This window comes from Brachyhypopomus gauderio, chromosome 19 (assembly GCF_052324685.1).
Source record: "Brachyhypopomus gauderio isolate BG-103 chromosome 19, BGAUD_0.2, whole genome shotgun sequence".
NCBI lineage: Eukaryota > Metazoa > Chordata > Actinopteri > Gymnotiformes > Hypopomidae > Brachyhypopomus > Brachyhypopomus gauderio.
Window position 1 is genome coordinate 15,684,946 of NC_135229.1, and position 15,672 is coordinate 15,700,617.

Genomic DNA, 15,672 nt, shown 5'->3' on the forward strand with positions numbered 1-15,672 from the left:
CCAAATCACAAGGTCATACACAGTATATCAATATCTCAAAGTTCACAATCTCTAACAAGGTCAGCAAGGCTGAATCGCAAACAGGGATCCTCTCATTTCCTCCTTATATACTAGGAAGCCGAGGGCGGAGACTTCGGGGGATTCCTGGAGTGGAACATGGACTGGACTCCCTGTAACTTCTCCCGAACACAAAAAGACAAGGTCATAACAATATTCGAAATTCAAAATTATTCGCTTTTAATCACATTATTTAATGGTTGTTTATTTTCAAAACGCCCAATCTTAACGTCTTCACGTTCTCTCATGTTTCGTCCTGGAATTACAAGAGGCTCGTATTTGTTAACGTAATACAAGAGAACTGTTCAGTCAGATAGATATTTGTTGTGAAACGAAGTAGTTACAATTTCAAGCATTTTTAAGTACTTTAGCCTAAATTTCAGCACTTTTCAAACCTTAAAATTCATCAGGTAAATGTTTTTCCTTTCTTTTCTGCGTTCCAGATTTCTGTATTTACTTTAACTATCCACCACTGTATTTCCCGCTGTTGGGCGGGTACCAGCCGGCTACGGTCGCTGGATCAAACCATTTTTCAGTGGGAGGCGGGGGTGTATGCACTTAATGGAAAATATGCAGATATTTTAACGGCGATATAGGGCGCAAAGCAATAAAAATATCATTCAATATTTTGCAAAGGTTTTTGTTTATATTTTTAAAATGTAAGTAAAATTGTAATTCTTAATAATTTTTCCAGAAGTAACTGTAACTGAATTACATATAACCGGCCTTCAACCAGTGAGCCCCACAGGTGTGAGGACGAGGAGCTACGGCTCCTTTCTCGTCCCTCGTGTATGTGTGTGTGTGCAGGCTACCTCTCCAAGGTGTGGCTACTTCACCTCCTGGACCTACCTCCTCCCAGAGCTGACCCCTGCCTTCTGCTAGGGGTCACCCCAGCCTCCTGGGGAGCCAACCCCTCCCGGGGCCTCTCATCGCAAGGTGGACTCCTCCACCCAACCCAGGGGGGAGCAGCCCCAAGGGCCTCCTGGTCACCCCAGGCAGGAGGGAGGATCTCCATCATCAGCAGGAGCTTCTCAGACCGGAGCCCCATGGTCCCCAAACACCCGGGGGCCCCAGCCCTCTAGGGAGGGGATCTTTATGACCGGGCTCCGGTCACCCCACAACATAAGGGGGCTCCTGCCAGGTGGAGACCCCCACAAGGTCCAGGAACACCACGACACCGCCAGGGGGAAGCACCTGCACAGAAAACACACACACACACCCAACCACACACCAACATACAACACAAACGCGCCCCACCGACGCCCTCCGACGGACCACAGCCGGTCCCCCCCCCCAAACACACATTTAAGGGGAGGAGCATGCGTGGAATTACACGCAACATGTCACATGCACGCGAGGACAAAACACACATGCAAATACTAAACAAACAGAACGGTGTACAAACAACGAACGGACAAGACCCACACATGCGCGCTCGGTTCAAACGCCGCTCGTGTTCGCAGTCGCTCCCCACATGAAACACAAGACAAAACGGGGAGCGAGGCGACAGTGAGGAGCGGCATCCGCGTCACACACAAAACATTAAACACTCAACACCACGAGCACACACACTGACCCAGACGCCCGTTTACATGTACACACTTTACACTCACACAACAAGAAGAGTTTTCCCAGGGAAAACGCCCTTGTCCTCGCCGTGCCACACACAACACAATCGCACGGCGAAACTCTTCAGACAGACAACGGACATGAAGAGCCTTCCCAGGGCAGACTGCCCAGTCCTTGCCGTGCTACACACACACACACACACACAACACGGCGGAGCTCTCCACACAAAACACCACGCAGACGAACACTTACCACGAGACATGACCGCAAACGAAGGAGAAAGAAAAAGAGACTCGGCGGCTTCCGAAGGGTGGCTGGTCATTCTGTGACGGGCAGGGAGTGCGAAATAAAAAGGAAGCGATCACGCCAAGTCTCAGGGAAAAAGGATGGTTTAATGAAGAATGCGCAAACCAAAAACCCGTGAGTAGATCCGAATCAAGCATATAATGACCAGCGGTCAACTGGTACAAATACAAGACATATATAGGCAAACAAACGACCCTCAGGTGAGATGGATCACGGGCTCCGCCCACCTGAGGGACGCACACAACGCAACAAAACAACAACAACAGCCGCTGTGGACGGAGGCAACCGGTAGAGGGCCGCCTCACCGTGACAATTCAGAAATTGTTTGAAACTAAAGCGACTACATATGAACTTAGAGGAACAGGTATGAGGACAAGGAGCTACAACTCCTCTTATAAAAATAAGAGTAAGAACTAATGCAAAAAGTAGATGTATATCTGTCAAAGGTGTAAACTTGTGGAACAGTTGTGACAAGGACATAAGAATGTGCAGTTCATTTGTCAAATTTTAAAACATGCTTAAAAATAAGGTAATAGATACTTATAATAAAGGTAAATAATTGTATATATGTATAACTTGATATTGATTTTTAATAGTAATGTATGATTGTTCTGTAGATAAGTAAAGTGTATTATTAATAACATAATTGGAAATATATATATATATATTTGATCTAAAACGGTAGTCAATATAAGCTAATGCTTCAAACTATACCTTTTTCGGTTATTGTAATTACCATTATAACCATTATTATTTAATAAATATTATTATTTTACTTTATTTTTCTTTCTTTTTTATGTAAATGCATTTGGGTACATGTGTTTATATATATGTATATGTACATGTTTCTCTAAAAACTGAAATAAACTCTAAACTAAAAAAAAAAGAGGATAAGTTGTATTCACATTGTTTCAGATATTTAAGTTCTAATTGCAAATTTATGCAAGTTCTGAAAAATGTTTCAAGAAAAAATATAATTGTATCTGTACCGAAGTGCTGAATAACACTACTACTACTGATCCTGCTAGAGCTGGATTGGCCCTACACACCACTATAGAATATTTGCAGCAAGAACTGAACTTGTGGTGTCCCATAAGGCCAATGCAGCGTCTTGTGAGCTAATTGAAGAGACACATAGTGGCAGGGAAGCTTTCATTAATGTGTTTGAGACCTTTTATTAGACTTTTGCCTTGTAACATTGTAAAAGATTTTCAAATGGCACAAATGTAAAAACATTAACAGGTTCTGAAAACTTTTGTAGAACTATATTGAAACAAGTGTATTTAGTGACCTAAAAGATTTACTATGCTATTGCAGGCATTGTCTTTCACACTATTACAGACAGATCATTAACCTGATGATGGAGTCCAGCTTCAGTGCCTTTTTGTCGAGTGCTGGGTGTCTGTTGTTCAGCTGCCTGCTGGGGTCACACCTGCACAGCCGTTCCCACAGTGACGTGCACCAAGCAGACACCTGGAGCAGGAAGTGGCCTTTCACCTTCACTGAGCAGGAAATGACCTTTCACCTTCACTGAGCAGGAAATGACCTTTCACCTTCACTGCGCAGCACGGCCAGGTGGACCTGGTCCATAGCTGCATGTGTCTAGACAAATATGGAATCGCAATTTCCAGAGTAGGAAAAAGCGAATTCAAACAAATCTCTTCAACTCTTCTTTTTTATTAAAAATAATCAGCCACAATGCAAATGCAAATATTATTTATTCATTCATGCATAATAACTGAAACATCCTGAAATGACACTTTATCCTAAAACATCAAAGAAACCCATGGATTGATTGTCTTCATTAGTTCATTTTAATGGTGTTGATGATTCACTGTAGTGCAAATCATTTTTCAAAATATATATGAAAACTCAGTGTTCTTAGTAAATTAATTAATTATTGTGAGTCTCTAGTTTGGCTCATAACTGGCTGTTTGTGGGTGGGGCCAAATCCACAATTACCTTGCCCAGGTTGCTGCCACTGTACATGTAGTCAACTGCCCTGTAAATGGACTCCAGCCCCATAAAACGACCTCCACTGTCTTGGTCCCCCACATCCACCTCACACACCAGTTTCCCCACAGCCAGCAGCTGCAGCATACTCTGCAAAGACTCACTGTAGTGTGACAAGAAGTGAGGCAGGAAAAATCCACGCACACTGGCTGATTTCTGAAGCAGTTTGGCTGGTAGAGTGGCCCCTCTCACAGACTGTAGGCCACTGGCACTCTGATAGCCGGAGATGAAACCAATCACCAGCAGTCTACCCTTAGTGGCCAGACTATTCACTGCCAGGTCGAACATGCTACCTCCTACTGACTCATAAATCACATCCACCCCATTAGGGTACTCCTCGCGTAATACGCTAGCCAGGTTTTCAGTCTTGTAGTTGATTGGTCGATCACAGCCAATGGTCCTCAGAAATCTCGCCTTCTCATTTGAGGAGCAGGTCCCCAACACATGGCAGCCGGCCATTTTGGCAAACTGCACAGCAAACTGACCGGTTCCCCCAGCTGCAGCCGTTACCAACACAGTTTCCCCACAGACGAGCTCCCCGAGGTGCCGCAGGGCGATGTGGGCGGTCGCTCCACTCACCATCAGTGCCAACAGTTCTGGCTGAGCCGCCGGCACCCGGACGGCTGTTTTGCTGGGAACTACAACATACTCAGCGAAGGCGCCATTGCTGACGTAAGCCACAGAATCGCCAACAGTGTACCGAGCACTGGCACTCAGACCCAAGCCAACAACCGTCCCAACACCCTCAAACCCTACATCAAAGGGTGGGGTCACGGAGGGGTCATAGCGTGCTGCTGAGTAGTTGATATCAGATGCATTTATGCCCACATATCTAAAAATAAAAAGACAAACATGAGTTACATTAGGAAGCATGTGCAATTATAACCTTTATATGAATTGTTCTGAACTATATCAAATCTCCACACATTTTAATTCACATCATTAGTTTGCCGCAAGGTGCATAATATAACAATTATAAAATACAGTATTAACCCTACATGAGAAATAGTAGTAATGTCTACTTTATTTCTATTTCATGAAAGTACAAACTTCAATGTTAAAACACTAGATACTAATATGTTGACAGATAAGATTAAAAATACATTAAAATTTTTTTTCTAAATCAGTTTTCTCCAGATATACTAATGCTGATGCTGTGTGTTCTCTAAAACAAAGACATCTAATAATCAGACATTTTGTTCAGTTACACATCAAACTTTTGAGACAAAATTGATTTTACAATATAATATTCATAATATTAAATGTATTTGGCGAGAAGGTTGTTATAAAAGGTGATGGAGATCTAAATGATTATTCTGATATAATGTGGCTTTGTTATCCTTGTGACTGAAATTCACCAGCAGAGCAAGTGTGTTAACATGGAGGCCCTTATCAAAGCGACAGTGCTGCAGATTTTCACTGCAAACAAGCAGAAAAGCTCCTGATTTTGAAGATGCTCTCGGTCTTCACAAACGTTAAGCGCTGTTGCTTGGTTCAGATGCAAACCTGAAGCCATGCCGTCATTTCACAGAGAAGGTTCACCATCCCCAGGGAAAATGATGGCAACATTATAATATTCCAGTAAACTAGTAAACCAGTAATACACAAACAGGTTTCTTTTTCTTGTTTACACACTAAGGCTTTACCAAACTTACAGTTAATCTCAATAGTATAAAGGAGCTCTACATCATCAAATGATTGTCTATATACAATTTGTAATAATTGGTTAGATTACTATCAGACATATACAATTACAATATACAATGAAAGTATAACAGATCTACGGTATATAAACATTTAAAGGGTTTTACCAATAGGAAAATTAGTCTGCTAATGGACACCTTCACATGTTGTCCTATCCCATGCCAGACTGGTACAATTACTAAGTTGTTAGAAATTAATTAAATCTCTGTTTGACTAGTTTAGAATGCCACACCATACAAATCAGGTCACCTTTTTGTCCGGGGTCTAAATATATGAAGCTAACACATGGTTGGATAGACATGTGTAGATCTTGCCTTTTCGGAGGAAATGTGCTGTCCCAAAAACGCAGCTATAATATATGTTAATAGTCTAAATTCCTTCGAGGGTTGAAAGAGCACAGCAAGCTTTGAGCTGCTTAGCTGCGACCATAAAGTCCTTTGGCAACGGGGCTGAACTTTACAGGCGCCGCGTCGTACCAACTTACCGATTTCTAATAAGCAAGTCGCGGTCGCCGGGTGTCGGGACAGGGACGGTGTTTAAGGAAACCGCATCTCTAAAATTGTGGCTTATTTTCGTTACAACCAGCTTTTTCATAGAACTCGGTATTGACGACCCTTTAAAGTCCATAAAGTGCGTGGAGTACGACATATCAATAATACAGCGCTTCGGTATCAGACGAGTCCCGGGAGGAGCGCGACGCTGAAAGCCCCGCAGCACCGAGCCGCACATCGCGCCCAACACTGATCCAAACCACCGTGAACACTTTTGGCCTGTTAGCCCCATTGTGACTGCCGCCATTCGCCCAGTGTTAAAAGCAAATGTCAGTGGAAACGTGCTCGGTCCTGCCAGTTTAACCCGCCCGACTAATAAACCGGAGCTCAAACGGAACAGCCCGACCTGTGTTGATGTACGGCGGCGCGGTTCCTCCTCTTCCTGTCAACTTGGTGGTTTCCATTCTGGTAAGGAGTAACCAATCAATCCTGAGATTCAAACCCGATCTCGCTTTAGCGTAGTGGTGTTGCAATAACGCCGCTGAAAAGATGAGAATAAACGGACCGAGACCGAGACCGTGTCCGTTACCGGCGACTCTCCTAAACGCTGCTGCGCTTCATGAGGCTCCAGATAAACGAGCCTCCTCACTGCACCAGGGACGTTTAGCGCCACTACACGTAAATCAGATTATAAAATGCTTTAACTTATTAAACATCCTCAAATGGACTTTATTCAAATGTAGCATATTTACCAAACAGGTCATGGGAATAACCTACATGAGTGTTTCTAGAGTTCTGCTGCTGAAATATTAACCCATGTTTGTTGACAAGAAAATATAGTAACCGAAAATAGATGTCCGTGTGTTTATGTAGGACCTTCTGTGACCATGATGTAGGAAACAGAAGAATGAGAAGCTTGACAGGAGGTTTAGGAGAGAGTGAGGAGGAGAGACTGAGGAGGAGTGAGGGAGAGAGGGAGGAGTGAGAGGAGAACCGCTCCGTCTGAAGCGCGTCCACACCGCCGCTCCATCAGGAGTTTCACCAGGAATTAGCCCGTCTCCACATCGGAGGGTGGATGTATGCGTCTCGTTTCTTTCTCATATGCGGTGGTATCACGCGTGGTCCTCCGTCTTCACGCCCTCACATGTGGACGGTTCCTCAGCGGCAGCGTGAGAGGAGCCGAGCGGGAGAGGAGCGACGTGTCGGCGGGTGTGAGGCGCTGCTGACGGCCTGACCTCCACCACACCGCCCGTGTACTTCTACCACACTGCTCTCTCACTTTTAGAGTTTTTTTTAAGAGGACACGTAACTACAAAACAGTAAAAGTTATTTTTCAGTTTTGGAATAACTTATTTTATAATGTTGATTTTCAAGTCGTAGCACAATAACGTGGAGATTATAATCTTTTCTCGATGCTAAAAGGCAGTGAGTGAACCCGCTTCCACCAGAAGATGACCAGTCGGCCTCTGATGAGTTGGCGAAATTCATTTTTAATTTTCTCTCTTCATATTTTCCTTCATATTTTCTGGATTGTTTAGGATTTGTAGGTACGCACGTGTTAATAATTCGTCGCGGTGGTCAAGTTTGGATGACCGATAAACCCAAGAAATAAGGTCGATCAGCGAGAAAAGAACAGTGCTCGTCCATAAACTTCAGTTTCAGGATATTTATTTCTTTATTCGGTTGACAGTTGATGTCATTCCTGCATGAGAAGAGCGGCGGGGAGGGTGAGTGACCATGCCGAGGAGAAAGCAGCAAGAACCGAGGCGATCTGCAGGTAAGATCTGCGGCTTCAGCGCGATGTTTCACCACCACTTCTAACTTGTTTTGGGACAATATAAGCTTTACATCTTTATTTCCCGTGTCGTATTCAAGTAAGCAGCAGAAAACTTGCGTGAGCAGTTGAGCAAAGTGGACCATGAGAGTTGCACTGTGTCACTATGACCCAGACGAACAGTTCAGACACACACACACTTCTCACCGTCCAGTTTGGGTTGTAGGACGCTGGTGTGTGTGAACCTCATATGGCAAAACTCCTCCATATTTGCCGAACTCCTCTTTAACGTTAAACGTGAGGCCCAAGCGAAGTGAGACTGAGAAAGACTGAATTATTTACGTGGAAAGACGGGACGAAATGGAGCCAGTGTGAACTGCTTCTCTTTTTCTTGTTTTATTAGAGGATTGCCATTCTTGATTTGATACGAGATTGATCGCCTGTCACGTGGCGGCCTTTGATCTATTCATCCGTAATAAACATTAATAAATCTCTGTTCGGATACGGTCATGCACCTGACAGCTTCAGCCACTCAAAGGACAATTCTCTGCCCCCATAAAAGAAAATCTTCAGTAAAAGGAATACTCACCTCGAGTGTGTGTGTGTGTGTGTGTGTGTGTGTGTGTGTGTGTGTGTGTGTGTGTGTGTGTGTAAGAGAGAAACCGTGAGATTGCCCTAATAGGCTTTAGCAGTAGTGTGAAGGATAATAACCCTCTAACCTCCAACTACGCTTTAACACACAGACTGTTTCCTCTGCTTTTTCAGGTCCATTCACATTTGGTCATCTATATTCCAACTTAAGAAACCATGCTCGGTCTGTCTGGGTCTGTAACACACTTGATTACAGACACTACTGTCAGCCCAATCACACTTTATTACAGACACTACTGTCAGCCCAATCACACTTGATTACAGACACTACCGTCAGCCCAATCACACTTGATTACAGACACTACCGTCAGCCCAATCACACTTGATTACAGACACTACCGTCAGCCCAATCACACTTGATTACAGACACTACTGACAGCCCAATCACACTTGATTACAGACACTACTGTCAGCCCAATCACACTTGATTACAGACACTACTGTCAGCCCAATCACACTTGATTACAGACTCTACCGTTGGCACAATCACATTTGATTTGTATTCTAGACTTGGACACTTTCATCCTCGTCTAACAAATGTAAACATGCATGTGCACCGATTTCTACCTCTGCTGAATGAACTTAGGAACTAACAATCAGACCAGGGCCGGAGTGGGACACTTTTTCAGCCCGGGAGTTTCATGCCCAAATCCGGCCCAAAATTATTTTTCCCTCCCAATCGGCCCAAACTAGAGACTGACATGAGCCGGCCCATCGGGAATCCTCCCGAATCTCCCGATTAGCCACTCTGGCTCTGAATCAGACTGAACAAAATACATTTACACCTATAAATATATTTATAGAGATGTTGCAGTGGGATTTGGATACAGGACAAACATGTTTTGACCAATCACTGATGGTCCAGCGAGGGGGTGGGTGGGGCTTATTACACAACAATCCCTGCAAGATAACGGCCAGACTGATGAGTGAAAGTGGCGGGTTACTGTGTAAGTCCACATGTTCATATTGATCCAACTGCACATTGTCAGAAGGTGGCAGGTGAGACAGCTCACTTACAAACAGTCTCTCTCGTAGTGAAAACACAGCACAAAATTCACTTACTGCAAGAATTGTTAGTCTGCAAAATGAGGGTAATTCTTAATGCACTAATTTCAATGTAAACATTTTTACAATTGCTTTTCTTTTGTATGCACAATGTAAAGCATAAATCATTTTAAATAATTCAATTTTGTACCCATGAGAATAAAAAAATAATTAACATTTTCAGATTGAATTTTTATTTGTTGTTTATTTCTCTTATAGTTATACTCTGATTATTATTAGTTGTAGCAGCATTGTCGTGGTTTTATATGTTTACACATCTAGATTGGTGATTTTTATCTATGCTAAAGGGAGTCAGGGAGGTTAGGAACTACTGTGTGTGTGTGTGTGTGTGTGTGTGTGTGTGTGTGTGTGTGTGTGTGTGTGTGTGTGTGTGTGTGGTCGGATTGGGCAGGTGCGGGCGGTCATATTAGGCTTCTCTTTATTTAATGTGGATCCCCCAGTTTCCCTGTTTTCTGTAGATGATTATTGTGGGATGGTTGTGGAGACATAAAGAAACACATTTCTTCATTAGATGCACTTAATTATCTTTTAGGTTCATGGACTTGTGACAGACCTTAACAATTAATGTTGACAAATTGAGTGCATTTGTACCCTGACAGGTGCTTGATGTAATCAGGTTCATATCACCCCACCTTTATCTTCAGCCCATGTAGTCTGTAGTGACAAATGAACTTTACTAGCTGCCTAATGATGTAACTGAGACAGTTTCTGACCTCACCATGTCCTCTGTGTGCAGTGGGAATAGCAGAAGGGTTCCTCATGGTCGGCTACTCACGCAAATAAAACACTTTTCCTTCCACACATTTCCATTTTTTGCTTAAGTATTCTTCAGTAAGATTTCCTAAGCACATTTTGTGTATATCATCTTTGTTTTGTAGTATTGCACTTAGTATAGAATTTGACTGCAAAATATTTTCTTTTTATATGGAAGCAGAATCAGAAATAAATGTTTAATTTTAATTTATAATTGAATTCTTATATGTGTGAAATAAATGAATAAATGTTGGATGTCATGGAGGAGTTGACTCCTGATTCCAGCTGGGATCTTGGTGATCTTTCAGTATAGTGTGGGTGTTAGTGCATGGCTTTGCTAGGCGTTGATAACAGTACTCATATCTTTGTTTGACCCCAGCTGCTGAAATCTCATATAGTTGTCTGTTAAGTGCTTTTGTACTGTTAGTGGTGTGCATGCCTTTTAATTCACACATTTTACCTACAGAAAAGCAAAGCCAAAGTTTGATTTCCTGTATTTACCTTGATTAACTCAGTCTGAATCCGACCCCACTGCACTCTGCCTGGTTGACTACAACAGTAAATAGCATGTGTGAAGGGGCTGGTGGATGTGAGCCTGCACTCATGCTCTTGAGACTCTTCTCTCTGGTCCTCACTCTTCTTTTGAAGTGCTCTGTTCTTTAAGAGGATACAGACTCTCCCACTGCTCCTGCAGCTGTTGGGCACCAGTGCATTTGTGCAAGATTATTGTGCTCATTAATCATATAATTGAATACTGTATATGTGTGAGTATGTGTGCTGTATGTGTGATATTAAATATAATTTTCTCCTAAAATAATACAGCATGTATTCTTTATACTCTCTAACCTGACAAAATCTTTTGTTTCGTGTGTGTGTGTGTGTGTGTGTGTGTGTGTGTGTGTGTACAAAACACACACAGTAGACAAAATATCTTAAGAATTATATCTCTGAAGTAGCTAAATCACAGTTACAAAAACATAGTGACATTATTGTGTCAGCTAGCGTTATGTGACAATCATCACTATATGCAGGGTGCATGTATTCAGTGTGTGTATTGTGTGTGTAGTCTGTGTAGTAAGTGTGTGCATTCAATGTGTGTAGTTAGTATGTGTTGTCAGTGTGTATTTGTAGAGTGCAGATAGTTGAAAAATGAATTGCAGGTCTATCGGTTACACAAACTATAGAATTTATTTGAGGGAAAGAGTGTTGAATCATCACAGATAGCAAACATGGCAGCACAGCCACGGTGGACAGTGTTGACAGACGAGTGTAGATGGACACACACAGATAAATGCCAAAGAACCGTAGCCTCAGAAATGAGACCCAATCTAATTAACATTCTCTTTGATCAACTCTCAACAAAAGGTCTATGTTCGGAGATTCACAATGCTGGAATTATATTGAGTTGCTAATTAGAAATAATTTGTTTGGAAGGCTAATGAACATGTTTGCAAAATGGTATAAGAATAAGAAAAGTCTTTGGGGGTTTTATTTTACTCACACCCTGTGAACTTTTCATGATGATTTTTTTCTGAAATGAAAATATATGAAAATTAACCATATATGAAAATATATTTAAAATTACTAAAAATGTATCAAATAAGTAAATAAATGAATGACAATAGATGTTATTTAATGATTTGGTAAGATTTTATGTTGAGCGCTAAATAATGTTCATAAAATAATTACCACTTTAACAAGATTCAGAGCTGCTGCAGATACACTGACTGATGAGCAGTCTTCCCTTCGAACAAGGGAAGAAAAAAGAAAGTGTTCACTGTTTCTAAACTATAGAAGGTAACAAGGAAGAAAACACATAATATGACATGAATGTGCAGTATTGAATTAATGGTTTAGGTTGCTTTGGTAACATTAGTCATGGCTGCTTAATGCTAAAGTTCATGGTTAATGTTGAGTGGCGCCATAAATAATGTTAGTTAAGGAAACTTCAGAATAAGGTGTTACTGGTGATTCTTGTCATGATGTGTTTTTCCTCACTTGTGGATTAACAGAGTGTAGTCCACACTTTATGAGATAGTTCTCTAGATTTAACAATTTAGGAGAGAGTTCTCCAGATTTCTCTAGCAGCATGCTGCTTTTTGCTTTTATTTTAGAGCAGAGGTTCAGTCTTTTTCATACAGCTAAAACATAAATTATGCAGTATTTTGTCTATTAATGTAGTTTGTTCATTGTGTGCTGTAGAGGAAGATGTAACTTAATAACTTATAACATTCCATCAAGGGGGAACAGAAGGGTCCTTACAACAAATAGACTCTCACAAGACAGTTTTAGTTAGGCACAAGTTCTTTGTGTCCATTCTCTCTCTCTCTCTCTCTCTCTCTCTCTCTCTCTCTCTCTCTCTCTCTCTCTCTCTCTCTCTCTCTTGCTTGGTGTGTGTGTGTGTGTGTGTGTGTGTGTGTGTGTGTGTGTGGAGGGGGGTTAGTGTGAAGTTAGTCTTGATCATTCTCCATCCACTGTACCAAAGTGCTCTGATTCTGCCTCATTACGAAACAGGCCTGTAGAGCTGAGGAGGGAGAGAGAGGTGTGGTGTGTGGGGGTAGGTGGAGGGAGAGAGAGGTGTGGTGTGGGGGTAGGTGGAGGGAGAGAGAGGTGTGGTGTGTGGGGTAGGTGGAGGGAGAGAGAGGTGTGGTGTGTGGTAGGTGGAGGGAGAGAGGTGTGGGGGGGTAGGTGGAGGGAGAGAGGTGTGGTGTGGGGGTAGGTGGAGGGGGAGAGAGGTGGTGTGTGGGGTAGGTGGAGGGAGAGAGGTGTGGTGTGGGGTAGGTGGAGGTGGTGTGTGGGGTAGGTGGAGGGAGAGAGGTGTGGTGTGTGGGGTAGGTGGAGGGAGAGAGGTGTGGTGTGGGGGTAGGTGGAGGGAGAGAGGTGTGGTGTGGGGGTAGGTGGAGGGAGAGAGGTGTGGTGTGGGGGTAGGTGGAGGGAGAGAGAGGTGTGGTGTGGGGGTAGGTGGAGGGAGAGAGAGGTGTGGTGTGGGGGTAGGTGGAGGGAGAGAGGTGGTGTGGGGGTAGGTGGAGGGAGAGAGAGGTGTGGTGTGTGGTGTGTGGGGTAGGTGGAGGGAGAGAGGTGTGGTGTGGGGTAGGTGGAGGGAGAGAGAGGTGTGGTGTGTGGGGTAGGTGGAGGGAGAGAGAGGTGTGGTGTGGGGGTAGGTGGAGGGAGAGAGGTGTGGTGTGGGGGTAGGTGGAGGGAGAGAGGTGTGGTGTGGGGTAGGTGGAGGGAGAGAGAGGTGTGGTGTGGGGGTAGGTGGAGGGAGAGAGGTGTGGTGTGTGGGGGTAGGTGGAGGGAGAGAGGTGTGGTGTGTGGGGGTAGGTGGAGGGAGAGAGGTGTGGTGTGTGGGGTAGGTGGAGGGGGAGAGGTGTGGTGTGTGGGGTAGGTTGAGGGAGAGAGAGGTGTGGTGTGGGGGTAGGTGGAGGGAGAGAGGTGTGGTGTGGGGTAGGTGGAGGGAGAGAGAGGTGTGGTGTGGGGGTAGGTGGAGGGAGAGAGGTGTGGTGTGTGGGGTAGGTTGAGGGAGAGAGAGGTGTGGTGTGGGGGTAGGTGGAGGGAGAGAGGTGTGGTGTGTGGGGTAGGTGGAGGGAGAGAGAGGTGTGGTGTGTGGGGTAGGTGGAGGGAGAGAGAGGTGTGGTGTGGGGGTAGGTGGACGGAGAGAGGTGTGGTGTGTGGAGATGGGGGTAGGTGGAGGGAGAGAGGTGTAGTGTGGGGGTAGGTGGAGGGAGAGAGGTGTGGTGTGTGGGGTAGGTGGAGGGAGAGAGAGGTGTGGTGTGTGGTGTGGGGGTAGGTGGAGGGAGAGAGGTGTGGTGTGGGGGTAGGTGGAGGGAGAGAGGTGTGGTGTGGGGGTAGGTGGAGGTGGTGTGTGGGGTAGGTGGAGGGAGAGAGAGGTGTGGTGTGTGGGGGTAGGTGGAGGGAGAGAGGTGTGGTGTGGGGGTAGGTGGAGGGAGAGAGGTGTGGTGTGGGGGTAGGTGGAGGTGGTGTGTGGGGTAGGTGGAGGGAGAGAGAGGTGTGGTGTGTGGGGTAGGTGGAGGGAGAGAGAGGTGGTGTGTGGAGATGGGGGTAGGTGGAGGGAGGTGGTTTGCAGGAAGGGTATTAAAGTTGACAGATGAACAGGACGACGGACAGATTCTCCCGTAGCAGCTGTGACTGTAGCCATTACGCTGACAGGTGTCAATTAAGAATTACTGCTCAGTGCAGTGGTGCCGCCCCCCCGCCTGTCTGCCCTCCCCAGCTGTCCCTGTAAAAGAAACACCACATTACCCTTGTCCCTTTGTTAGTCTCCAAAACGTGTATGTATGCATGCTTGTGTGTGTGTGTGTGTGTGTGTGTGTGTGTGTGTGTGTGTGTGTGTGTGTGTGTGTGTGTGTATATACACCCATGCTGGTGTTCAGTATATGTGCATATGTCTCTGGAGTTTTGGTCATTTTTGTTCAGGTTCTTGTGAACTGATGGATGCTGTATTTTAACTACATTATTACAAGAGCTGGACAGTGTGTAAAAAGGGGGGTGTGGATAGTGTGTGTATAGTGTCTGGATAATGTATGGACAGGGGTATGTATAGTGTGTGTGTATAATGTGTGTATAGTGTGTGGATAGTGTTGTGTAGGAGCTCAGGGTGTGAGGACGGTGGGTTGTACATGTGGTATTAGCTGGAAGGTGAAGGTATATTTATAAGCAAGATGCAGGATTGCATTTCCTGTTTTTCAGCTGTGAGAAAGAAGCGTGTGTGTGTGTGTGTGTGTGTGTGTGTGTGTGTGTGTGGTTGTATGTGTGTGTGTGTGGTTGTATGTGTGTGTGTGTGGTGTGTGACTGCTTTTCATCTCTCAGGAGCTCCTCGTCTCCTCAGGTGTGTGTGTGTGTGTGTGTGTGTGTGCTCTGAGGCAGTGGGGGACATCACGCAGCCAGTGGCCGTAAATGAGAGGAAAAATGAGCATTTGGCACAGGCAGCGGGGCAGAGCGCTGCGTTAACTGCCACATGTGTGTGTGTGTGTGTGTGTGTGTGTGTGTGTGCGTGCGTGCGTGTGTACGTGCGTGTGTGCGTGTGTGTGCGCGTGCGTGTGTGTGTGTGTGTGTGTGTGTGCGTGTGTGTGTGCGTGTGCGCGTGCGTGTGTGCGCGTGCGTGCGTGCGTGTGTGTGTGTGTGCGTGCGTGCGTGCGTGCGTGCGTGCGTGTGTGTGTGTGTGTGTGTGGGGCCTCCTGCCTCAGCCTCCGTGATAGGATGCAGCAGTAAGAAGGGGAGAGAAGTTGCTTATTGGTGTATGTGTCTGTTTGTGTATATGTCATGATGTTG

General features: G+C 44.8%; 2 protein-coding genes across 5 annotated transcripts in view; one reads left to right on the plus strand and one right to left on the minus strand.

The window, feature by feature from the left end:
- Window positions 1-3,633: 3,633 nt before the first annotated feature.
- Window positions 3,634-6,540, minus strand: LOC143482834 (prostaglandin reductase 3-like). The gene is made up of 2 exons (XM_076981387.1): window positions 6,134-6,540; window positions 3,634-4,777 (listed from the first exon to the last, which is right to left on the minus strand). The coding sequence occupies exons 1-2, from the start codon at window positions 6,445-6,447 to the stop codon at window positions 3,853-3,855; spliced, it is 1,239 nt and encodes a 412-aa protein (XP_076837502.1). The 5' UTR covers window positions 6,448-6,540; the 3' UTR covers window positions 3,634-3,852.
- The window catches only part of LOC143482832 (teashirt homolog 1-B-like), a 48,190-nt gene continuing 39,048 nt past the window's right edge, over window positions 6,531-15,672 (plus strand). Inside the window, exons 1-2 of one of the 4 annotated variants that reach the window (XM_076981383.1) lie at window positions 6,531-6,608; window positions 7,831-7,917. In XM_076981383.1, coding sequence (XP_076837498.1) covers window positions 7,878-7,917 — 40 coding nt within the window. In that variant the 5' untranslated portion in view covers window positions 6,531-6,608; window positions 7,831-7,877. Of the gene's footprint in view, window positions 6,609-6,647; window positions 7,918-8,679; window positions 9,897-15,672 lie in introns of those variants that run through there. The other 3 variants (XR_013122303.1, XM_076981382.1, XM_076981384.1) reach the window with 3 other exon arrangements.